At 38.0% G+C, this 27,588-nt stretch overlaps 1 protein-coding gene across 4 annotated transcripts in view; it reads left to right on the plus strand.

The window, feature by feature from the left end:
• The window catches only part of LOC105483294 (beta-1,3-galactosyltransferase 1), a 562,258-nt gene extending 535,458 nt beyond the window's left edge, over nt 1-26,800 (plus strand). Inside the window, exons 5-6 of one of the 4 annotated variants that reach the window (XM_071072891.1) lie at nt 17,593-17,655; nt 22,221-26,800. In XM_071072891.1, the coding sequence (XP_070928992.1) occupies nt 22,450-23,430 (981 nt within the window). In that variant the 5' untranslated portion in view covers nt 17,593-17,655; nt 22,221-22,449 and the 3' untranslated portion in view covers nt 23,431-26,800. Of the gene's footprint in view, nt 1-17,592; nt 17,656-21,151; nt 21,415-22,220 lie in introns of all 4 variants that reach the window. The other 3 variants (XM_071072892.1, XM_011744085.3, XM_011744082.3) reach the window with 3 other exon arrangements.
• Nucleotides 26,801-27,588: the final 788 nt, after the last annotated feature.

A 27,588-nucleotide genomic window follows, 5' to 3' on the forward strand; every position in this document is an offset into this window, starting at 1 on the left:
GAATCAACCCAAATGTCCATCAGTGACAGATTGGATTAAGAAAATGTGGCACATATACACCATGGAATACTATGCAGCCATCAAAAAGGATGAGTTTGTGTCCTTTGTAGGGACATGGATGCAGCTGGAAACCATCATTCTTAGCAAACTATCACAAGAACAGAAAACCAAACACCGCATGTTCTCACTCATAGGTGGGAACTGAACAATGAGATCACTTGGACTCAGGAAGGGGAACATCACAGACAGGGGCCTATCATGGGGAGGGGGGAGGGGGGAGGGATTGCATTGGGAGTTATACCTGATGTAAATGATGAGTTGATGGGTGCAGCACACCAACATGGCACAGGTATACATATGTAACAAACCTGCACGTTGTGCACATGTACCCTACAACTTAAAGTTCAATAATAATAAATTAATTAAAAAAAAAAAAAAAAGATACAGAACCACACAATGGATAAGAACTCACCAACCAACTATCTGGTATCTTCAGGAGACTCACCTAACACATACGGACTCACAGAAACTTAAAGTAAAGTGGTGGAAAAAGGCATTTCATGTAAATTGACACCAAAAATGAGCAGAACTAGCTATTCTTACATCAGACAAAACAAACATTAAAGCAACAGCAGTTAAAAGAGACAAAGATAATATATAATGGTAAAAGGCCTTGTCCAACAGGAAAATATCATAATCCTAAACATATATGCACCTATCACTGGAGATCCCAAATTTATAAAACAATTACTAGTATACCTAAGAAATGAGATAGACAGCAACACAATAATCATGGGGGATTTCAATACTCCACTGACAGCACGAGACAGGTCATCAAGACAGAAAGTCGAAAAGAAACAATGGATTTAAACTATACCCTGGAACAAAAACAGAACATTTCATCCAACAACCACAGAATACACATTCTATTCAATGGCACAGGGAACTTTCTCCAATATAGATCATATGATAGACCATACAATGAGCCTCAATAAATTTAAGACAGCTGAAATTATATCGAGCACTCTCCCAGACCACAGGGGAATAAAACTGGAAATTAACTCCAAAAGGAACCTTCAAAACTATGCAAATACATGGAAATTAAATAACCTGCTTCTGAATGAGCACTGGGTCAAAAATGAAATCAAAAAAGAAATTTAAAAATTATTTAAACTGAACGACAATAATGATACAACCTACCAAAACCTCTGGAATACAGCAAAAACAGCGCTAAGAGGAAAGTTCATAGCCCTAAACGTCTACACATCAAAAAGACTGAAAGAGCACAAACTGACATTCTGAGGTCACACCTCAAGGAACTAGAGACACAAGAACAAACCAAACCCAAACCCATCAGAAGAAAGGAAATAACCAAGATCAGAGCAGAACTAAGTGAAATTGAAACAAACAAAGAAAAGACAAAAAATAAGTGAAACAAAAAAAAAATGGTTCTTTCAAAATATAAAATTGATAGACCATTAACAAGATTAACCAAGAAAAGAAGAGAGAAAATCCAAATAACCTCACTAAGAAATGAAACAGGAGATATTACAACTGACACCACCGAAATACAAAAGATCATTCAAGGCTACTATGAACACCTTTGCACACATAAACTAGAAAACCTAGAAGAGATGGATATATTCCTGGAAAAATACAACCCTTCTAGTTTAAATCAGGAAGAATTAGATACCCTGAACAGACCAATAACAAGCAGCGAAATTAAAATGGTAATTTAAATATTACCAATAAAAAAAAAGTCCAGGACCAAATAGATTCTCAGCAGAATTTTACCAGACATTCAAAGTAGAATTGGCACCAATCCTTTTGACACTATTGCACAAGATACAGACAGAAGGAACCCTCCCTAATTCATTCTACGAAGCCAGCATCACCCTAATACCCAAACCAGGAAAGGACATAACCCAAAAAAGAAAACTACAGACCTATATCCTTGATGAACATAGATTCTAAAATCCTTAACAAAATACAAGCTAACCAAATCCAACAACATATCAAAAAAGGTAATCCACCACGATCAAGTAGGTTTCATACCAGGGATGCAGGAATGGTTTAACATATGCAAGTCAATAAATGTGATAACACCACATGGACAGAATTAAAAACAAAATTCACATGATGATCTCAATAGATGCAGAAAAAGCATTTGACAAAATCCAGCATCTCTTTATGATTAAAACTCTCAGCAAAATCGGCATATAAGGGACATACCTCAATGTAATAAAAGCCACCTATGACAAACCCACCGCCAACATAATACTGAATGGGGAAAAGTTGAAAGCATTCCCTCTGAGAACTGGAACAAGACAAGGATGCCCACTCTTACCACTCCTCTTCAACATAGTACTGGAAGTCCTAACCAGACAAGAGAAAGAAATAAAGGACATCCAAATTGGTAAAGAGGAAGTCAAACTCATTATTTGCTGATGATATATTGTTTACCTTGAAAACCCTAAAGACTCCTCCAGAAAGCTCCTGGAACTGATGAAAGAATTCAGCAAAGATTCTGGATACAAGATTAATGTACATGAATCAGTAGCTCTTCCATACACCAACAGCAACCAAGTGGAGAATCAAATCAAGAACTCAACCCCTTTACAATAGCTGCAAAAATAATAAAATAAAATACTTAGGAATATACCTAACCAAGGAGTCAAAAGACCTCTACAAGGAAAACTATGAAACCCTGCTGAAAGAAATCACAGACAACGCAAACAAACGAAAACACATCCTATGATCATGGATGGGTAGAATCAATATTGTGAAAATGACCATACTGACAAAAGCAATCTACAAATTCAACACAATCCCCATCAAAATACCACCATCGTTCTTCACAGAATTAGAAAAAAACAATTCTAAAATTCATATGCAACAAAAGACGAGCCCGCATAGCCAAAGCAAGACTAAGCAAAAAGAACAAATCTGGAGGCATCACACAACCTGATTTCAAACAATACTATAAGGCCATAGTTACCAAAACAGCATGGTGCTAGTATAAAAATAGGCACAGAGACCAATAAACAGAATAGAGAACCCAGAAATACACCCAAATACTTACAGCCAACTGATCTTCAACAAAGCAAACAAAAACATGAAGTGAGGAAAGGACTCCCTTTTCAACAAATGGTGCTGGGATAATTGGCAAACCACATGTAGGAGAACAAAACTGGATACTCATCTCTCACCTTATACAAAAATCAGCTCAAGATGAATTAAGGACTTAAACCTAAGACCTGAAACTATAAAAATTCTAGAAGATAACATTGGAAAAACTCTTCTAGACATTGACTTAGGCAAGGATTTCATGACCAAGAACCCAAAAGCAAATTAAATAAAAGCAAAGATAAATCACTGGGACCTAATTAAACTAAAGAGCTTTTGCACAGCAAAAAGAACAGTCAGCAAAGTAAACTGACAACCCACAGGGTGGGAGAAAATCTTCACAATCTATACATCTGACAAAGGACTAATATCCAGAATCTACGACAAACTCAAACAAATCAGTAAGAAAAAATCAAACAATCCCACAAAAAGTGGGCTAAGGACATGCATAGACAGTTCTCAAAAGAAGGTATCCAAATGGCCAACAAACATGAAAAAATGCTCAACATCACTAATGATCAGGGAAATGCAAATCAGAACCACAATGTCGTACCACCTTACCCCTGCAAAAATGGCCATAATCAAAAAACAGTAGATGTTGGCACGGATGCCGTGATCAGGGAACACTTCTACACTGCTGGTGGGAATGTAAACTAGTACAGCCACTATGGAAAACAGAGTGGAGATTCCTTAAAGAACTAAAAGTAGAACTACCATTTGATCCAGCAATCCCACTACTGGGTATCTACCCAGAAGAAAAGAAGTCATTGTATGAAAAAGGTATTTGTACATGCATGTTTATAGCAGCACATTTCACAATTGCAAAGATCGTGGAACCAACCCAAATGCCCATCAATCAAGGAATGGATAAAGAAACTGTGATATTGGAGTCTATTATTCTAAGGGAAATAACTCAGGAATGGAAAACCAAAGATCGTATGTGTTCACTGATATGTGGGAGCTAAGCTATAAGGATGTAAAGGCATAAGAATGATACAATGGACTTTGGGGACTTGGGGGGAAGAGTGGGAGGGGGCCGAGGGATAAAAGACTACAAATATGGTGTAGTGTATATTGCTTGGGTGATGGGTGCACCAAAATCTCACAAATCACCACTAAAGAACTTACTCATGTATCCAAATACCACCTGTACTCCAATAACGTATGGAAAAATAATAAATAAATAAATAAATAAATAAATACAAAAAATAAATAAATGAAAATATATAAGATACAAAAAAAACAAATATCTACATCTACTTGTCAATAGTGCCTATATGTACTTGATAGGATTGTGAGTGATTTTTATTTTCTTCTTTTTGTTTTTATCCTTTAGATTTTCTGTTTTTGAGCGTGCATCATTTTTGTAATACTAAAACAAAAGCTTTCTCAAAGGCAATAAAGTCGTCAAAGACACTGTCAGAGAGACATTAAAAAAATCAAGAATAATAAGCTACTAAATTTACAAGAATTAAAAAAAAATATACATATGATTATGTTTACCCCATAAGGCAAACCAAAAGGTGGTAACCAGCCCCACATTTTATTAGATCTCTTGTTTAAAAAGCAAAAAACACAATAACACAAAAGTGATGATAGTCATTTACAATTCCAAAAAGAAAGTCACGGAACATCCTAACTGTCCACTAGGGCATGACACCCCAAACTGTCTTCTCAAGAAGCTGTGAGTAAAAACAAAAATCTGTGAGCCATGTTATGTCCCTGTCTTGAGTTTCTCAAAGGAATGGATCATATTAAAGACTCTAAGCAGTCTTTCAATAAATAAATCGATGAACATTGTTTAACTCATTGTTTCTACCCATTAGCACCTCACTACCCAAACTAATAGGAATATTGGAATACACTCTGGCTATAAGGAAGCACTTAGAAAATCTTCTGTGTTACTTCTACTGAGCATTTATTTATGTGCTTAGCTCTCCAGCCCAAGTAGAAGATAAATAATAATCCTGATTTCTGACAATTGTTCCAGGAACCATTCCCTAGAGTTCCTCGGGGACCCAGAAGCATTGGCACTTCTCTACTAGTCTTCTGAGACTGACATGTGCCTGGGGAGACACGGAGCACATTATTGCTGTTGTGCATCATGCTTTGAAAACTTTCCAGTTGCTGGAGGGTTATTCTTCGCCCCACTCCTATTACCCAGAAATGCAATTTATTCTCTTCAATCTGGCAGTGAATAGCCTATGTAAAGAATTTTCAAGCATATTAAAACCAACTTACCAATAGCTCTGCTGATAACTTCCTGGAAGGGCAATTTTGGCAGTGAAGTTATGTTGTCTTCAAACTTTTCAATGTATATACTCTTATCAGTAGCTTGGGTGTGACATGAGGTAAAGCATCTTGTTAGGAGATTTCAGAGAAGAACACAGCACAGCAGCTATTGCAAATAATGACTGTGGCTATGGTCACCCAAGGTGAAAAGCACCATTTGCATCACTTTATCACTCCTTAGAGACGCAATTTACACATTACTGCTCTTACTGGACAAGATGGCTATAATCAGAAATGACCTACTACAACAGCAAATCAGAAATTTATTAAAAATCATCTCAGAAAGACATTTAGGAAAGAATAATTCAAGGATTTGACAGTTGACAACCTGTGAAAAACTTTGAAAAATATTCATTACAGAAAAGATTCAGATTTTCTATTAGGTTTCCCAAGTGTCTCTTTTATTCATGATGGGGGGTGTGTGTGTGTGTGTGTGTATGTGTGTGTATGTGTGCGTGTGTGCACACGTGCTTATCGTCTTCCACTAGGATTATTTTCCTAAACACAGGAACTTTTATTTTATTGGAAAATTTATTTTTAATCTAGAAACATAATGAAGTTATGTGAGTTCAAGAATTAAATCAGAGGCAGAAATTTGCCTTGAATGGCACAGTGAAAAGGGCTAGGCATAGGAAAAGATACTGTATATTCAAAATATGAATATAAAACATCTTTTGATACACCTTTCCAGCACATCACATAAATACTTACTCTACAATAGAGTCCACTTTTCTATGATATCTCAGCAAAGGACTCTTGTTGAAGTTAATACTGGATGATGAATTACTGTTTTGGGCTATCTGGAAGCCATTTACTCTAATTATTTCTTCTTCAACAATGTTTCTTGCACTGTGTTAGTATGCTAAGGCAAATATGATAAAGATAGAAATAGTAATGAGAGTGACAAAAATAATGATAAAAACCACATTAAATCTTTGCCCTTACAGAGGTTAAAGTTTATCAAAGAGTCACAGTTCAAAGCAGTTGAAAAATTAACCTATTATATTCCCATTTGATGTAAGGAAACAATCAACCTAAAATGCAATCAATTGTAAAGCTACAAAGGATTACTGAAGGAAACAATGATGCAGGTATGATGAAGGAAAAAAATTCAGATGATCAAAACCTCCCTTCACATTCTCAATTTCAACTTTATTCTACCATGAATCCAGCATTCTCTCATACTAGACAGCTCCCTACTCTGGAAATAAATCAAATAATTTAACATTTTTATGTCTTAGCAAATATTCTTACCTTACCATTGAATGTCTCTCCCTCACAATCGATTTTTCTCCTATTGAGACTTCTCTACTTATTTTTTTGAGAACCAAGTCAAATATTGTCTCTTCTAAGAATCTAACACAATTATCCTTATCAATAATTAACTATCTCAATTGTAGTATCATACAAGTGGTACTGTTCATGATTCCTTATTTTTTCCCACATAGATTATAGTTAATATAACTTGAAGCTCCTGAATGGTAGGAAATTTGCATTTTTATTTGTATATTTATTATAATGTTAATAAATGTTAATAGTGGGATTATCAAATATGATGAATTAATAAATGCAAACAAAAGCATAGTGGTTTTCCGTACCAAAAAGTGGAAAGAGAATAATAAGTTGTCAGCATGTCTCCAGACTCACCAACAGGCACATGTATGTTGGCACATGTAATTATAAATAAAAATTAACACATCACAATAAATGAACCAAATAAATTCTCAGCAATTTTTGAGAGTACATTTATGGTGGCCTACTTTAAAATGAAGATTCTGTGGTTTTCAGTTCCCTGAGAGAGATAATCAGTTGTCATCCAGAACAAGCTCACAAGAGGGCCATGTGACATCCAGTCAAAAGACACATGCCATTTTTAGACTATATGAAAAGAGAAAATAGGGTTTTCAGATATTATCTTCAATTCAAAGTGCTGCTTCTCACATGGGCAATGCTAAGTAGCATTTTCCAGGATGAGCACAGTAGGGATTGATTGATTTAGTTTATGGTGGTTGATATTTCTCTTGGACAATGCCAAAATGACCAGCAATTAATAATAGCCAAAGTTAAACTCTGTGCCATACTAAAGTTTATGATTTACCTCACAGCCAGCCTGTAAATTAAATTATCTTCATCTCATTTTATACTTAAAGAAATAGAGACAATGGTGTGTGGCTAAGGGTTGTAAACAAGGGAATCTACTCAACCAGGCTAAGGAGAAAGGGACTTATCAAAAATTGTCAAGGAGCTCATGGAATCTCTTGAAGGGCTTGACCTGTGTTTATTAACTAACCAGCCAGAATGACATGGCCATGAACAATGCAGCCAAAAAAGTACCTGATAATTCTTTGGAGTTGTTTTAGTGGACACATTATTGCTTCTATTACCTTTACTCACAACTGTGATGTTTACATTTGGAGGCTACAAATTCTATCATAGCTGCTTCAGTAGAATCAGGGACCTTAGTCACTCCATGTGTTTTCTGGAGCATCCAAATAACCAGAAAACATCTCATGCTGCTCCCTTCTCCATCTATGTCTCGCCCAGAGGTATCCGATGGGTGGAAACTAGGTCATTTCCCTTTATCCTAGTTGTAAAGGAGCCTGGGAGACTTCATTATGGATGTCAGTTTCTTTTACAACTGGCCCATTTCCAGGAAGAAAAGCTAAGGGGGAATTGAAACAGGAGATGAGTTGGCTAAACTGCCAAATCTGCCATAGGTGGAGAATTTATTGACCATAGTCACATCACTAGTAAGGGGCAGAGCCTTCTGATGCCATCTCTTAGGTTCTTCCCAAGATAAAATGAGTGCCTCATTGTAGTAGAGATGAGCAGCTCACCTGGCTCTCAGAGCTTAATAGAAATATACCTTAAAAGCAACTGTTGCCTCTTTTTTTTTTTTTTTTTTTTTTTTTTTGAGACAAGAGTCTCGCTCTCTCTCCCAGGCTGGAGTGCAGTGGCGTGATCTTGGCTCACCGCAAGCTCTGCCTCCCAGGTTCTCCTTTCTCTGCCTCAGCCTCCTGAGTAGCTAGGACTACAGGCACCCACCACCACACCTGGCTAATTTTTTTGTATTTTTAGTAGAGACGGGGTTTCATCATATTAGCCAGGATGCTCTCAATCTCCTGACCTCATGATCCGCCTGCCTCAGCCTCTCAAAGTGCTGGGATTACAGGCATGAGCCACCGCGCCCAGCCAACTGTTGCCTTTTAACTTGGAATTGCATGAACTGCAAGTGTCGTTACTGGTTTGACTTTGTAGATATCTTAATATTGTTAAGGAAGTAGCCCGGTGAATGTGGATTAATTCTTCATCCTCTGTCCAGTTTTCATTTAAAAATACTAGCACACCTACATTTTGAAACTGAGAAGCTCAGAGCTAGATGAACCCTTAAGCCAAGGTGAAATGCACAGCAGCTTGAGTACATTTTCCCTACCTCTCACATTAATTCATGGATAATTAAAGGAAATAAGAAAATAAATTTGACTCTGACAACCATGTAAAAAGTGAAATGCAGAATACGGTGTATAGACCTACACATTACAGTTTGATAGACTAGTGTTCAAATCCAGGTTAAATCACTCATTAGCTATATAAAGCTGGGGCAAGTTGCTTAATCTCTCTGGGCCTCAGTTTTCTCTTCTGTAAAATGGGAACCATGCCTACTTCTTAGTAGAAGTAATTATTAGTGAGATTGTATACATTGCTTATAAAGCACTTTATAGAGTGTCACATATAGAAGGTATTGATTAAATAGAAATTCCTGTTTAACATTACTTTATAAGAAATAATTACTAAATGACATAACATTGATTTAACAAGTCTTTAAAAATATGTGCTCTAGTAATCCATTCAGCTATGAAAATGGTTACCTTTTGAGTATACAGATAATGGCAAGTGAGATATTTTTCCTTTGATTTCTGATAGTGTGTATGGTTTCATGTGTTTAAAACAAGGACTATTTCCTTTCACAACTGACCTGTTTCCAGTCATACTTAGAGGCCCTCTCTAAATTCTACTTCTACCAAACTTTCAAACTGTCTGATGGACTTTCAAATTATGTATGAAGGGAAAGGGAAAGCAAATAGCTTGGAATTTCTTAGAAAAAATATCTATACCATCTGTTCAGAATTTACTGAAGAAATGACTATTAAAATGTCATTTCTTTAATAGTCTTTAAACAAACAAAAAAAAATAGCCTCAGAATTTCATGGAAAGTCATCTCTAAAGGGCCAAGTAAAAACATCCTTTGAATGGGACTTTACAACATTTTAACAATTTCAGAAACAAGCTGACATCTCAAATATAAAGAAAAATAAAACTCACATCTATGTCGGTGAACAAAAACTACAGAATTGTTTTTTGACCTTTTGTTGTCATTAGCAAAACTTGTCCTATATGCCTACTAAGTTTGTCTATGATACAAACATCCCAGTCCAAGAAATTTAACTCAAAACACTCATGTTCTAAAACATGTTTCCTATTTAAGAAAAACAAGAGCAAAAAGCAGAAGGAAACCAAACTTCTCCTTCCTTTGGTATAAACTTACATTTGCACCATTTAAGAGAGAAAGAAAGCAGTGCTGAAAATGTGCAGGGCTATAAAGTGCATTGGTCTCTGATCCACCTTTCTGGTGAACATAGTTGGAGAGTCAATAGCAGAAGTCTTATTCTCAAGAGCATGAGTACTCCATGCTGATGAGACTGGAAGGAGGGCTGAGCACTGGTTTAGAAGCTGCAAAAAGCAGGCTGAGGAGGTGTGAAGAGAAGCAAACACATAGGACCACCAGCAAAGTGAGCAGAGGGACATGAGGGTGCAGTCGGAAGGAATCCAAAGCGGGAGTGAAAGAAGAGAGTGACTCAGTGTGTCCAAAGCAACTGAGACTAGAAAAGCTTGGACTGGGAAAGTTGCATGCTTTATTGAGAATAGCATCAAGTGCCATGTTGATCTACTGTAGGAGTTAAATAGGTAAGGAAATGGGAAAAAGCAGGAGAGAGTACCCAGTTAAGACCCCTGGCTATGAAACCTAGGAGGAAAGCATGACAGTAATTGGCAGTGATGCCAAGGTCAAGGGAAGGTTTTGCTGTTCTTGTTATTTTTCTAAGCAAAGGGAGACAAGCACTTCTAGAGACAAAACAGGAGCCAATGGAAATGGAGAGACTAAAAACACAGAATATAAACAACTCCTTCATTAAGGGGACTGAGAAAGCATGTACTAGTGACAGAATTTCTGATCCATAAGGATTAATGCAATTTTGAAACTAAGAGATATTTTTAAGGGGTAAACATTTCCAAAGAGGTTTTACGGTTTTATAGCAGAGCTACCACCAGGTTTCTGTCGACTGACAACCCTGTGCTTTGTCCAGGAGACCAACTTACCTTCAAGTTTCTTTGATTATGAGACCTTAACCCCAGAATATTTTAAGGCTGAAGAGTAAAAATACAGATGATGGATAGTAATGGGAATTGATGCAGTGGGGAAGAGAGCATAGAGAAGTGATAAAGGAACAGGAGTTCCTTTGCTTTGAAAAGCAAAGGCCTTGGGAGAGATTAAGATTGTAATCCCTCTTCACAGAGTCCGAATGAGAAGAGTCCAGCATAGCCTGAAAGAGTTTCAAGAGCAATGTGAGTAGACTGTGGCGAAGAGTTCAAGGCACCAGTAGGATGAAAACTGGCAGGCTGAGTCTCTAGCCATAGGGGAAATAAGAATCATTAGCCAAAAGGAAACTGTAAAAGAGGAGAATGCCTAGAAATAGAAATCTCAAGCATAAAATGGTATCCGGCAAGAGTGAAGGTGAGCAAATGTTTGGTGAGTAGCTTGTGAATCCAAGCAATGCTGGAGATTGGCAGCAGGGAGGACCGTGGAGAGCCAACATAAATGACTGAGCAAGGGAACAAAACAAAGCACAGCATTTTCATCTGATTGGCCAGTAAGTACTAATTTAGGAAAATTGTACACATAACCACAGATTTCAGAAACAAAAAGGCTTGGTTAAAAAGCTACTCTGCCAAATAAAACTATCTGTCATTGTCACCCAGGCATTCCTTTGGGTGCATTTCTAGAACAATTTATAAATCTGATTCTAGTGCTGAAAATTGGTAAGTCCCTCTATTAAGTGATTAAATGATGATTCTCTTGGCAAGATTGCACTTTGGATTAAGTTTCATTACAACCTTGACAAGCCTATGAAGAAAAAAAAAATCACAAAATCACAAAGTTATATTTTATGGTGGCTTTGTCTTAAACCTCTGTAAAATAATCATGGTATAGCCATTTCAGGCTATTTTCGTATACACAGAATGTTAATTATGGCTATGTAAATATTATCCAGAAGGCTATTTAAATATCTGGTAGATTTTTAATATCCTAAAGTTATATTTGAGAAAAGCATAATTCTGTGTCGCATTAGTGCTAGTAATGACAATAGTCATAATGACATTTCCTCTAACTTGTATATATCCTCCCCATTTTTTAACAGAAGTGCAAGACTTTTTTGTATAGGCTCTGTCAAGTAAAATTGAAAGCTTCTTATGAAAACAGTCAACGGGAGGTGCCAAGTTTTTTTTTCTTTTGAGCAAGAGCAAAGTTAAAAAAACAAAAACCTGCTTTTGCACCAATGAGTCAAGATGCATTGACTGATCATTCCTTATGAAACATCTTACAGGCAATCCTCACTGAATTTATCTTTATTTATCATATTTACATCAGTAATGATAATACTTTGTGTTCATGTAGCACCATTTGGCTTATACAGTATTTTCAAATGCATTATCTCATTTGATCTTTACAGTGATTCTTACCGGCAAAGTCTGGCCAGACATTATCATTCTCATTTTATAGATGAGGAAACAAAGGCATAGAGTTGCACAGGCTTCAGAGTTGATGATTCAAAATCTAGAACTTGAATCTGGGTCTTCCAATGCCGTAAGGCTGACTGCCTACAAAATAATTTCCACTGACAGCAGCTACATAAAATTATTTTTGGCTATTTTGGATTCCAATAAATCGATATTACATAAAGGAACAATTGAGTTACAAAACAAAAGAAAAGAAAAATCGCCAAGTCTGTTCCATGCGTTATCAGTCACTGCATAGCACTAATACTATTCTTTGAAATATGTTCTAAAATAATACCACCTGTCTGTGGTGAGCTGAGAAATACCTCCCTAGACTTTGTAAATGTTAGATAGTGAATACACTAGCAGCTTTCTGGTTTCTAAGAATATCCATTAATATCAGCCTCCCCCAAAATAATGGGCCAAATGAATACTCTTTTTGTTATCACATAGTTCATCATTTTTAAATTCTCCCAGCTGCTGTTTATATTAGTAGGATGTCTTTCCTCTCATCCTCTTCCACATTTCTAATAAAAAATACTGGCATTTCCTTTCCCAGTGGAGAAGCCCCACCCGAAGCCCAGTCACATTGCCAGGCTTCTAGGCTCTAATGATTAAATAAGTGATTGCTCTGCCTAGCTTTAAAAATGTGTCTTATATAAGGCAGTCAAGACGCAATATCCATCACTGTAAAGGAAGTCAAGCATTTATTTAAAATAATGAAATACCCTCATTTTCATTTTTCCCTGAGAGGATTGTAGTGATGTTAAAAAATTCTCTGAATTCTAGAACTAGGGCAACACATTGATTTGAAGAAAGCTATAATCTTCTCTTCTAATTTGAAGTGTACTTTCTCCTCAGTGAAATAAAGTGTGGCTTTCAGAATAACAAGGGCCCTAGGCCCACACACACAAAGACATCCTTATCCCAACCACTCCTCTTTCAGATTGGCCCCATTCTTCCCAAGGCAGGAATTTATAAAGACCTTTTCAATAAATGTCAAGGTATATTGAACTAAAAAAGAGAAAAGTTCAAATCATTTCTTCCAGATTTGGGAGGGAAATGATTTCAACTGCCAAGTCATGATGAATATTACCTTTTGCTTTACACCACCGCCTCATTGCAAATGAGTAAGTTGGATAAGTTCAATTATGGGGTCTCTTGGAAAAGATTCATAATTAAATTTTTAAAAGGAACAAATTAGCTCTTTGTCTATCTGAGGCAGAGGAGTCAGAACACTTATTCCTATGAGCGTTCAGGGATTTCAACTTCTATGGGTAGATTTCCTTAAATAGCCAAGGAGGCTGACTTAAAAGAAAGGCTAGGAGAGAGAGTCAGCCCTCTGTGATGTGGAGAGATAATAAGTTAGCAAACTGGATAGCATAATGGTTTATGAAATTCTTCCTTCAAGGACCATTATCTAGTGCTAATAGTGTTTTATGTCTTCCTCTCCTGTGCTTATTTACAGCATAATTATAAGAGTGAGAAAAAGAGGAGGAGTTGGGTATCAAAATAACCATATGCCAAATTAATGCAGCCAACTAGAATCTCCCGCCCTTGGGGCTTGTTTATCAATTAGTTCTGTTGCAATCTGAGTTTCTGTTGTTCCCCACAGAATGGAGATACTTTGATTTCACTCATATGCCACCTCCAAGGAAAGTCATTTGAGATCAAAACATTTTCCAGAAAGGATCTCTTTTCCCCTTTTCAATATCATGATGTACTATACAGCCAGCTCTTCACTCATTTCAAGGTCATTCCGTAGCACAAATAGTTAACCCTTTCTCTCTGTCTCTCTCGCATGCACTCTTTCTTTTCCTGTCTTGCCTCCCTTTTAGCTGGTTAATGTTGGGTTTATTTTTTTCAACTGCTTTATCTTCCTTCACCATGTTTTTAAAGTTGCTATGTAAATCTCTTAGGTTAAAGCCACTTGTGTGTGCCATATGTGATCTGTAAATATTTAACAGAAGTTATTCAGAGTCAATTTTAACAGAAGTTATTCTGAGTAGTAGTTTGAGATAGTATAAGATGTAGTAGTAGTTTGCAGTGAGACAGGAGAATTGTTTGTATCCTCCAAAACCAAGCCAGTACATCAGGAACTGCTGGTTTGGAAATGTGCCTCAGTCCCAGCTTGAGTTTCTCAACTAATGAGAAACTCATTGAGTTTTTAAAGGGATCAGAGAAAAGAAGGTGGCAGGAGCAAGGAACTGCTTTAAACTATGATATATGCTTCACATGGTCTTAGTTTTCCTAAGAATCTCAACTGACTTTTCTTTTTTTTTTAACCTAAAAATAAAACAAATTTTGCATCCCTTTTCACACTCGTGCTTCATTCTTCTTTGAATGCTAATTACAAATTTTTCACCCTTTGAAAGTTGGTTTACCGAAACCCAAGAAATTACTTACTCAAATCAGGAAAATTAAAATGTAAAGGAGTGAAGTCTTGTGGAGCAAAGTACAGACAGTTCTCCACTTTGATGAGCTGACTTCGGATTTTTTGACATTACCATGATGCCAAACCATCATGATTTCAAGTAATGTACAGCATTCAATAAATTATGTGAGTTATTCAACACTTTATTATAAAGTAGTCTTTGTGTTAGATAATTTTGTCCAACCAGGCAGCACGTTTAAGTTAGGCTCGGCTAAGCTATGATGTTTGGTAGGTTAAGTGTATTAAATGAATTTTCAACTTAGGATATTTTCAATCTACAATGTTTTTATTGGGACGTAACCCAATCATAAATAGAGGAGCATTTGTGCTTTGTTACTGTAGCTCTAGCAAACTAATACAGTAGATAACCTGCGGCTCTGGAGGCTGGAGGAGTTTGCAGGAGTGGGCAGAATGGCCACAGCTGGGAAACACAAAGATTTAACAAGCGCCAAAAAAACAGGGAGGGGCAGAGGTCAAAATCCAAAACAATGCTCCTAATATAGCATGAATCAAAAAAAGCCAAGCAAAGGAGACAAAAACTTAGTAAAAGATTCAAAGACTGAACCAGAGATAGCAAGTCATTCTGTTCTCAGCTCAGATGTCACCTCCTTAGAGAGTGACTAATTTAAGGTAGCCCTTCTCCCCCATCCCACCTTTGTTTAGTCCCTATCCGATTACCCTACTTACCACTACCTGAAACTGTTTTTGCATTTGTTTATCTTCTGCCTCTCTCTCCTAGAAAGTAAGAGAGAGGAGACATTTGCATTCGCTTTCCATTTCCAAATCTACTTCATTTGTAGATTTGTTTTCAGCGTTTTTCAGATGTCTTACCAGCTCACTGCCTGGCACCTAGTAGTGTTCAGTGCGTCCTTCATGAACAAATGAAGTAGATTTGGCAAGGCAAAGGAAATAAGAAATTAGAGACATTACTTGAGACACCAGAGAATGGAAGCAAGCTGCTTGGTGTGGGTCCTGCAACCTTGCCCATGGTGAAGGGAAGCTCAAATGATTGCCAGGCCAATTCAGTGTAACTGGCAATCAAGACATAGGAAATCAATGTTGATTTGTACTTGCCTATGGTTAGGATTCTCCAGAGAACAGAACCAATAGGATATATTTAGATATAGAGAAAGAGATTTATATGAGGGACTGTCTCATGAGATTATAAGGGCTGAGAAGTCCCATGATCTACTGTCTGCAGGCCGAAGGCCCAAGAAGAAACCAGTGGAATAGTTTCAGTCCAAACCCAAAAACTTGAGAACCAGGGGAGCCAATGTTGTAAATCGCAGTCTGAGCCCAAAGACTCAAGAACCAGAAGCACTGATGTCTGAACTCAGGAGGAGATGAGTGTCACAGCTCAAGCAGAGAGAGCAAATTAGTCCTTCCTCTATGTTTTTGTCCTATTTAGGCCTTCAATGAATTAGGTGATACTCACTTACATTGGTGAGGGCAGTCTTCCTTACTCAGCCTACAGATTCAAATGCTAATCTTTGCCAGAAACACCCTCACAGACACACCCAGAAGTAATGTTTCAGCAGCTATCTGGGCACCCCTTAAACCAGTCAAGTTAACACATGAAATTAACCATCACACTGCCTGAACCATGAAGATGGACATGAAGCTGGCACCCCAAACAATGCACAGTTCACCAGAGACGCATTATCCACCCACTCCTAGGCCTTACCTCTGGCTGTACAAAAGAATTTCAGCAATTCTATGGGTTTCTTGAAATAAATTATTCAGAATAACAGACATTCTACCATGTGGTTTCTAGGAGAAATATGTGCTTCTTAAATTGAAAATTCTGCCCCACTAACTTCCTGAAAGATGAAGGTGGATAGTTACTGGAGAGTTCTGTGAATGAGGTAATCTGAAATACAGTAAGGCCCCTGGGGAAAAAGTCTTTCAAGTGTTCCAGTTGAATGTGTCTATTTACAGGGATTTGTATTTAATGGATGACAAGTTAATGTGTCATCAGTGTCTGTGGTTGTGATGAAGTTGCGAGGAAAATGACAAGTGTTACACATGCAACTTGCTGTTTTACTGATACACTAACTGGTCTGTTAAAAAGGATTTCTCTTTTTAATCTTGTAAAACTGAAAGAACTTTCCAGAGGTTTCCGCTTTTGTGGTATTCTCTCTCTCTCTCTCTCTCTCTCTCTCTCTCTCGCGCTCTCTCGCTCTCTCTCTCTCTCTCTTTTTTTTTTTTTTTTTTTCTTTTCAGTGGGCTTTTTGGCTTTGAGTTTTTCAGGAAGGAGACAGATTTCTCAAGCAGAAAATCCGGTACAGTATACTCACTAAGCTGGATGAACAAACCAAAACACTAACAGCAATAATATTTATTTAGAAGAATTGATCAATATATGTCCTCAGGATCTAAAACCATAAACTGATGAACTGACATAATCCCCTCACTCACAATAGATCCCGCTCTTTGTATCATAATACCATCTGCCTGGATAGAACCCTTTCCCCAGAAGCTCAAATGATTTGGCAATGGTTGTTAATACCTAAGATGTATTTGGAGAGGATACAGATTTATTTTTGCCCTCTCTTTGTGTTTAAGGCTACTGAGACACAGAAAATCCACACCACAAGTCAGAATTACTCAAGGAGTAACCACAGACATACTGACCCATTACCAACTACTTTAGCCAATATACATTAAATGAATCTTTAGAGTTCCATGCATGATGCTACTCTTTCTTGTCTTTAGTTACGTTACTATTTCCGGCCCATGGGCATATTTTTTGTACTGTTTTGCCACCTGAGAAATCGGTTTGGTTATAAGCAAAAAGGCTACTTTTTTAGCACCTCTTGCTATGAGTTCTTATTGTCCTTAGCCACTCTTCGGGTTTTAAGAGAGTTTCTTTTCACACTTCAAATTCTCTGATTTTTTTTTAACAGAGGATTTACTAGATTCTAACTTGCCTACTTTTGTTCTCACATCTGAAGACAACAGGAAAAAAGGTCAGTAGAAATAGTGATTCTGTGTGCGTGCATGCGTGTGTGTGTGTGTGTGTGTGTGTGTGTGTGTGTGTGTGTGTGTGTGTGTTTCAGGTCTTCATAGAAAAGAACCTGCAACGTGTTTCTAAACCTCTTTAACAGTTTCAGCTTCCCCACCCTGCCCTCGGCATCTTCAAACTTTAATGTGCTCTTTGCAAACCATCCCTTTTTGCACTTTTTGATTATCAAGAATCCCTATAGAATTGGTATAGCACAGTGTGTAGGAAACTAGAATGAACTAGAAAAATTCCAAGAAATGGAAACACATCTAGGATATAAATGCATGAGGCCAGGAGTGGTGGCTCACACCTGTAATCCCAGCACTTTGGATGGCCAAGGCCAGAGGATCACTTGACCCCAGCCAAGGTTGAGACCAGCCTGGCCAACACAGTGAGACCTTGTCTCTACTAAAAATAGAAATTTTTAAAAAATTAGCCAGGCATGGTGGCATGTGCCTGTAATCTCAGCTACTCAGGTGGCTGAGGCAGGAAAATTGCTTGAGCCCAGGAGGTCAAGACTGCAATGAGCTGTGATTGTGCTACTGCACTCCAGCCTGGGTGACAGAGTGAGACCCTGTATTAACAAGTTAATAAAAAATAAATGCATATATCACTGGGCGAATAGCAGCTTGAGGTGCTCCCTGACACCCTGGGCTTTCCCATCCAAGATATTGCCTATGTCTCAACAGGCCTTAGGAAGCTTGGAAGTGACTGTTTATGTAGTCACTCGCTAGCTGTGTGATCTTGAGCAACCTGCTGAATGTTTCTGAGTTTCCATTCTCTCATCCGTCAAATGGAGAAAATTGTATCTCTCTTTTAACACTGTGAGGAATGAAACTCTAAAATATAAACAATAGAATGGCATGGAATGCAGCACACAGCACAGTGCTTCCTACAGGCCTTTTAAAATGAGAGCTGCAGTAATAATGGTAAGAAGTATTGTATTTATTACCTGTCCAGAAAGGAATGCTCATTCTTCTGTTAAAAAAAAAAAAAAAAGTGTTTATAAACTTTTTTCATGTTCTCCTCTATTTCTATTATATTTCTCCTTTTTTTGGCTCCTTCTAAACCGCCCAGCTACCTATGTTTATGCAGTCCCTTCCCCCAGAAAATCACACAGAAAAGTATCAGATAAAACAAACTCTCAGCTGAGCAAGGTGACTCACGCCTGTAATCCCAGCACTTTGGGAGGCCAAGGTAGGAAGATCACCTGAGGTCAGGAGTTGGAGACCAGCCTGGCCAACATGGTGAAACCCCGTCTCTACTAAAAATACAAAAATTAGTCAGGCGTGGCGGTGCACGCCTATAATCCCAGCTACTCGGGAAGCTGAGGCAGGAGAATCACTTGAACCCAGGAGGTTTCAGTGAGCCGAGGTTGCGCTGTTGCACTCCAGCCTGGGTGACAGAGTGAGACTCCATCTCAAAAAACAAAACAAAACAAAACAAATTCTCGCTTACTCTTCTAAGAAATAGAACTATGCAAGAGGAGAAATCCTTAATTTGAATGAATGAACTGCTATTGAAATAAAGGGGGCCGTGCGCGGTGGCTCACGCCTGTAATTCCAGCACTCTGGAGGCCGAGGCAGGCAGATCACAAGGTCAGGAGATCGAGACCATCCTGGGTAATGCAGTGAAACTTGTCTCTACTAAAAAATACAAAAAATTAGCCGGGCGTGGTGGCAGGTGCCTGTAGTCCCAGCTACTCAGGAGGCTGAGGCAGGAGAATGGTGTGAACCCAGGAGGCGGAGTTTGCAGTGAGCCGAGATTGTGCCACTGCACTCCAACCTGGGCAACAGAGTGAGACTCCGTCTCAAAATAAATAAATAAATAAATAAATAAATAAATAAATAAATACATGGAACAGGATTTGGGGAAGATAAGATCCTCCCTCACACCCTTTAGATTTCACAGATGGGTAACTAGCTACTCAGCTCAGGACGGTGTCTGAGCACCACTCACTATCCGACCCCTGCTAATCTCTCCACCTGCCCTCCCCCATCCTTCTCCCCATCATCCTATCCTCTTCTTTTACTCAACTAGTCCTGGTACACACCATGCTCTCTCTCATTTTATGCCCTTGCATATGCTGTTTCCTCTGCCCAGAACGCCTGACCCCCAGCCAGATAATTTCTAGCCATCCTTAAAGATTCAGCTTAGTTTCCCTTTAGTGAACTTGCCATAGCATCTTCCCCAGGACTTCCTCACTGTTTGACCCTGGCATGGGTGGAGGAGTGAGATTCACATTACAGCCTGTGTGAATGGCACCCTCTGGAGTGGTGCTGTGGACAGTCTGCAGGACTTAACCTTGTTCTCCCACACTCTGCCCAGCATTCTTCCCCTGTGTATTCCAGTAGCCTCCTAATGTAAATTTTTATTCCACCATTTTATCCATTTACTTGAAACCTTTCCTCCTAGTCTAGCAGTTTCTTAAGGGAGGAGTATGGGTTCTGTTTCTATTTTCCCAACACTTCACATACAACCGGCACTCAATAAACTTTGATTAATTGGTTGATTGATGGATGCCTGGATTAACAAATGAATGAATAAATTCAAGAGTTGAATGAAGGCTTAACCATAGAGATAGAGGATAATAACTTGTGAAATGAACTATATAGAGATGAGAAAGGAACAATAAAAAGAAGATCAAAATGTAAAGTGGAAAAATCCTCCATTAATAGCCTGATTACTGGCTCCCAAATATTACCTGACAGGAGCCTCTTCCAGGAGAGGCTTTTGGGGAGGCCATTATCATCTTACTAATAGGTGACTCACAATGGAGTAGAAAAGTACGCAAGAGGACAGAGCAATATAATGGCAAAAGTAGACTAAGAATCAGATACATAGCCTAAGACAATGGTAGAGAAAGTTTGCTTTCTAGTACCATCTTGGGACTTACTTATAACCTTTTGTAATTGAAATTGAATCCATGTCTGTATATTCCAAGTTAAGAAGCTCTTTTTTTCTATTCCTAGTTTCTCTCACTTCCTTTTGCTTACTGTTTAAAGTTTCAAAACTTGCTGCACATCACATCCTTTTTTTATCAGCTTTGGTGCACCTTAGAACAGAAATTTCCCCCAGGAGGACAGGATACAGGAGCCTATATTTAGAAAGTACTTATTATGGTTTGGATGAAGACCTAGCTATGCCTAGAGTCAAGCTGCTTGAAGCCATTCTAATATTCATTTAGTTAGAATGGTAACCACACTGAGTTATTGCTGGTCTCATATGGATCATATATTCATAGTCAGCTCTTGGCTTAGACAAGAAGATATATATATTGTCTCTGCTGTTCACATCATGTATTTTTATTTCATTATGCCTATTGTGCTTAGAAGCATGATTTTCAATCTATATTCCCAATTAAATTATTTCAACACAGTCTGTACATGTAAGCACATAGTTTTCTTTGAAGCAGACTTTGTTAAAATTGATATCTATTCTCTACTATCTCTGCCTTCCAGGACTCCCACATTCTGCTCTAACGAGAAAGGAAGAAACAATTTTTTACATGAATGGACTTCATAACCAGGCACACAGGAACTGGCACGAAGTTTTAAAAGTTCTAGAAAGCAGTAGAAGTTCTAGAAAGAATGAGAGTTCCAAAGGAAAACTAAATTTGAACACCAGCTGAAGTCTCTGTCACATCTTCATTGGATCTGTGGCCCCCAAACTCAATTGTCCCTCTCCTTATACTCATGTTGGATTTATAGGCAAATGTAACTAGGTAAAAAAAAAATTAAAACGGCCAGTATAATTTCATCAAGGGAACACATGGGTGAATTGTTGAAAACCATAAAAAGTGACACCATTTAGATCAACTCCAAAATAAATGCTGCCAGCTGTCTGAAAGGTCACGTGGGTGATGGGTTCCATGCTTGAGAGGTCAGCATATCCTCTGCATGAAGTTTCATAGAAAACTAGAATTAGGAGCTAAGCGTTGTGAGAGTCAAAGTAAGGAGAAAAGGAGGAAAAGTTGGGAATTACTTCTAAGTCTGAGTCAAGAGAGACACAGCATTAGCAGAGATTTTCCAGTGTGATAAACACATATTCAAATAGAGAGTTAGAGAAGGCAAGGAAATGTTGAGAATCAATTCCTTCACCAGAATCAAGCAAATAAAAGCTCAGACTTAGAAACTGGAAAAGAGATATGAGGCCATGGGTGAGATTTCCTATCTTGAAAGAAGACTTTAGTGCCAGAAAGTATTTCACTGTAAAAAAAAAAAAAAAAAAATACCTCATGTGAAGAGGGGGAATTCTTTTTTAAAAATGACTAATATTCCACTTCGTCTTCATCCAGAATTTATAATCTATGTATCTCTTAATTGGGTATGAATATACACGCACAACTTCTATCAAGAAGAGAGGAAAAGGGGAGATGGTTATGACAGGAAGTTTTTGGTACTGGTGGAAATGAATGATCATGTATATTTTAATCCTTGTGGGCAATTCTTATACCCTTGTTATGTTTGTTTAAGGATGTAGAATGAGGACATAAATTTAAATGAAAACTGTACTTTATTGATTTTGCAGAGTTAAGAAGAGTATTTATGAGGCATGGAACCCTCCATCAGATTTGGAAGAAAGTAGAGTGAGCGCAGAGGTGACAGACAGCCACTGAGGCCCATGGACAGTCTCCACTTCATGCTTCTCTATCAAACTTTAAGATTTATTAGTAATATGCTACCTTTGGAAGATGAAAAGAAACTAGTGCCAAGGAAGCATATTCTTCAATATTTGAAATAGACGTGTTCTCAAGACAATGGCTTCAAAGGTCTCCTGTTTGTATGTTTTGACAGTTGTGTGCTGGGCCAGCGCTCTCTGGTACTTGAGTATAACTCGTCCTACTTCTTCTTACACTGGCTCCAAACCATTCAGCCACCTAACAGTTGCCAGGAAAAACTTCACCTTTGGCAACATAAGAACTCGACCTATCAACCCACATTCTTTTGAATTTCTTATCAACGAGCCCAATAAATGTGAGAAAAACATTCCTTTTCTTGTTATCCTCATCAGCACCACCCACAAGGAATTTGATGCCCGTCAGGCAATCAGAGAGACGTGGGGGGATGAGAACAACTTTAAGGGGATCAAGATAGCCACTCTCTTCCTCCTGGGCAAGAATGCTGATCCTGTTCTCAATCAGATGGTGGAGCAAGAGAGCCAAATTTTCCACGATATCATCGTGGAGGACTTCATTGACTCCTACCATAATCTTACCCTCAAAACATTAATGGGGATGAGATGGGTGGCCACTTTTTGTTCAAAAGCCAAGTATGTCATGAAAACAGACAGTGACATTTTTGTAAACATGGACAATCTTATTTATAAATTACTGAAACCCTCCACCAAGCCACGAAGAAGGTATTTTACTGGCTATGTTATTAATGGAGGACCGATTCGGGACGTCCGCAGTAAGTGGTATATGCCCAGGGATTTGTACCCAGACAGTAACTACCCACCATTCTGTTCGGGGACTGGCTACATCTTTTCAGCCGATGTGGCTGAACTCATTTACAAGACCTCACTCCACACAAGGCTGCTTCACCTTGAAGATGTATATGTGGGACTGTGTCTTCGAAAGCTGGGTATACATCCTTTCCAGAACAGTGGCTTCAATCACTGGAAAATGGCCTACAGTTTGTGTAGGTATCGCCGAGTTATCACCGTGCATCAGATCTCTCCAGAAGAAATGCACAGAATCTGGAATGATATGTCAAGCAAGAAACATCTCAGATGTTAGAATTTTTACCAATGTAAATACGTTTCTTTTCTTTTTTTAAGAAATGGGACCTAAGGTGTTGGTATTTTCCAGGTGTCGGGGGAAATGAACTGGTGAAGGGGTTTTATAAAGTTTTTGCTTCCTGCTATAAGTTCCTTTCTTGGATTACCAATTTATAAAGTTAGACTCTGGTCATAGAAACAATAAATGAGTTAGAAGGGCCAGATTTCATTCTCAGTCCCAGAGCATTGCTATTTATCTCAAAAAGTGACTTCCAAACAACTCCTAGGATTGACATACTGTGCATCTGAGATAAAAATTTGGTTCTGGGAAACTGAAACTCACAGTAATGTATCATATCATCTCTGCAAAAGTTAATACATAAACAGAAACCATTTTCAAAAGCAATTCAGAAAGGATGCACAGTCAGGAAGACACACTGGATGTGATTATTAATATCGTATGTATTGTTACATTATATTTTTACATATTTTGCCATGTAATGTATACAGTATTTGCAGTTCCACCAAGAAATGAACTTGGTACCTGCAGAGAGGCTGCAGTTAAATAGATGGGAGTTTAAATTTGAGAATCAAACATTCTAAGTGTTTGGAAGACAACTCTGCTTGTTCCTCCAAGGATTAAATCTGGTCAGCAGGTGGAATGTGTATAAAATGCTACTTAACAAAGTAAACAAAAGATTTTTTTTCTTTTTTTTTTCTTTCCTTTTTGTTTTGCTGTTTCAGAACAAACATTAAGTGGTGCCTCCAAGGAAACTTTGCCAATGTCATCTCACCTGCTTCCTTCCAGACAGTGTTGCTAAGTGCATTTCACAGTCTCTGGATCTGGCAGGCATATGTCTCTATGTAGAAAATAAGTTGGTTGGAGGCTGGAGAACAATAAATCACATTGAGAAAATAGAAATTTAAGTATGCATTATAATATAACATAAGCTTAGCAATAGTATAAGATGCCCCCCAACACATTTGCAAAGCACGTGAGAAAATCTTTAAGGGTGTCAATATTATTGAAAGACGTGGCCCTACTTGCTAACATCTGAAAACACCAGCGCATGTTCAGCAGCAATGCTGTTATGAGGTATTCTGGGGGCTCTGTGATTGAGGAAGGATGGGGAAGGCCGGGTTCGGGTCCCGTTGATGCCACCATACTTATTGGGCCATATGAGTAGGCATCATAATCTTGTGCTTCAATGTGTTCATTTATAAAAAATGGCTGTAAAAAACACCTACCTCACAGATGCTGTGAGAGCAAATTGCATTTGCTAAGTATTTTGCGATCCTTAGCTTAAAAGGTGCTACGTAATGCAGTGTATCGTGCATTATGCTAAAAGCTAAAATAATTGCATAGTTACAATGATGGTCATCAGTAACATTAACATCATCTTAATATAAAATCTGCTGAAATAAAGATCAGCTGTGAACTATCAGTGCGCCTAATTCTGCCAAGGCTTTGACTTTTCCTTGGCTATAATTTAGGTGTTTGGGAAAGCTTCCATTTCTCTGCGATTTCTTCTGGTTTCAGTGAATAAGGGACTAGGTCAGTGTGTTGCCTTGATATCCCAAGGTGCTGAAAGTAGAGGCAGCTGCCTTTCTTTGGGAAGGAACCTCTGGTTGGGGGTGTATTACAGTAAATGAAGCATATGCTTTGCAAAATGCAAAATGCATCACGACAACTTAGATCTCAGGAACCACTGAATCTGAATTCTCTCTAAGAAATTTGAGTGCAGGTAAAGCTAGTTCACCTCTTTCAGAAGAAGCAGAATAGGCAGTCAGCAAACCTACACATTGCACATCTTCTACCATTTATTAGAAAACACCTCTTTGTTCTCATTCAAAGAAAGCCCCGCAGCTGAAAGAGTGTACCTTTTTTATTTATTTGCTTATTTTTTAACCTGACCCCTGGAGCCCCCCATAGGAGCTGATAGCAAACAGATAGACACAATGAACAAGTGGAAGTCATGGCGTCTTTCTGCAAAACACGATCTCTCATCCCCCGCCCTAAAGGACCCAATGTGAGACAAGACTTCCCATCCCTTAACACATCGTCATCTTCTGGTCAGCAGGACTGCTGGTTTTGATTAGACAATAGCAATTAGGTAACCTGGGAAGAGACAGATCAGCACAAGGTGAACCACCCTCCAACCCTGCAGCCTCAACTGCTGTGAGTTCCAGTCACTGGGAAAGTCTCACTTCATACTTGGTTCACCTTCGAGTCGTGCAGCTGAATCAAGCCTCTGTCTCATACTATTGCCTTGCATCTACCCCATGCTCAAACCACCTCTGGTGTCAAGAAATTACACATTATAAACATCATATATGTACACCTATGAATCATTTTATATGTGTGTGCATACGTTATGAATACAGCCCTGATCTTTAAAAGGAGCAAAAATCAGAGAATCGTATGTCTTAAAGAACTGTTTCCTTACTTTTTTATGCTAGGTAATGCCCATGTGACAAACATGTAAATATTCATGAAAGACCACATGTATATATTTTAAAAGCATTTTTTTCTTCTCCCCAACTGTATGTATAGCTAGAATCTGCTTGCTGTGTAACATTTTCTTCTGCATGGAGCTTTTGGTGAAGCAAGGCCATTTGTCCAGTGTTTCAATAGCCTTAAGCATGTTTGCCCTTCATTTTTTGAATGTTCAAAAAATGGTTAAGTGATCAAGAAAAAGCTCTAACTTTCTACTTTTGTTAATTTTATGACATGACACTGGCCAAAATACTGTTTCAATGAGTGTTGAGCCATTCTTACCATCTCCCTGACATAAAATATACAATGTTTTAGACAGTATTGTACCAAGAGTCTTTTAGACAATTTTTACAAAAACTCTTTTTTTCCCATTATGCACTGGATAATAATAGTATCAGTGTCTATGTTCTTAAAGTTCCTTTTTTAATTTATTTTTTGGAAAAAAGTTTCTCTTTTGTGGCCAGTTTAGGTGGCTTTGTGTCTTCTTATATTGGAACAAGTGTCAATTTCAATATATAATATTGTATTTTTAAATAACCAGAATCAACAAAACGAAGATCACTTTTAATTTGGATTCAATTCAGAAGAATAAAACCCCTTTGCATGACACGATACGGGGGAAATAAACTATTTACAGAGGAGCCAAGGAAGAAGTTTTTCAATCAAATCTCTTCTATCAAAAGACAATGGAATATTTACCTAACGCATCTGGGATTCATTTTTTACCTTTCCTAATATGTGGGTTTAGTGGGAGAATTGATTATGTCATTTCTTCTGTAAAGGTGAAAATAGTTTTTATAAACAACAAAGTAACTTGTGAATGAAAGAAGTAATTTACTAGAACAACGCTTGTTGATGATAATTGACATTTAGGTATGACGTTATATATGAATGATTGTATTTATGTATTTATTTGTCAAAAATGTACATACCGTTTCGCCAAAAGTAATTGTCTGTAAAAGTGCACTCTCCAGGTTTGTAGTACTATTTAGGGTTACATGGGTTGCCAATCAAGCTGCTAATCAGAATACTATTTTTTGTATCAATGTTATAAAACTAAAAATGACAGACGCTGAAGATATCATTACATTTTCTTCACCTTCCTCTTGAAATGTAAACTGTTGACTGAAAGCACGATGCTTATGTACAGGCCCATCTGTCATGAGGAAGATTATGGTTCCATAAAGCTGATTTTTTTAAACCATTGGGACAAATAAACAGAAGGAGAACAAATGTTTCACTTTTCTTCTTTTTAGAAAGAATCTCTGGTGAGACGTGATTGCTAAAAGCTGATGCCCTGCCGCTCACCATTGACCTTTTGCACGATCTCAATGTAGGTAATAGTTTATGCCATTCACAGCTCATCCCCAAGAGCCCAGTGCAACTTAACAGTTAACACAGACACTATTCCATCTAGTAAGTAGACCGGTGGCTACTCTGGGATTTAGGAAACAGGGATTCACTTGCCCCTTGGTGGCCTGAAGGAATTATTTAGTTAAAAAGGCTAGTTAAGCCTTTGTATTAAAGACTATGGGTTAAACATGCCAACAAATTCCAACTCAGGGGAGCACTCTATTAATAATGTGTTTGGCAAATTATGACATGTTAAATCTAAGGCAAAAATGTCATTCTCATGGTTCATCTGCATGTATTCTTTGGAATACTGCATGTTACTTTAGA

Source organism: Macaca nemestrina, chromosome 11 (genome assembly GCF_043159975.1).
Source record: "Macaca nemestrina isolate mMacNem1 chromosome 11, mMacNem.hap1, whole genome shotgun sequence".
Taxonomy (NCBI): domain Eukaryota; kingdom Metazoa; phylum Chordata; class Mammalia; order Primates; family Cercopithecidae; genus Macaca; species Macaca nemestrina.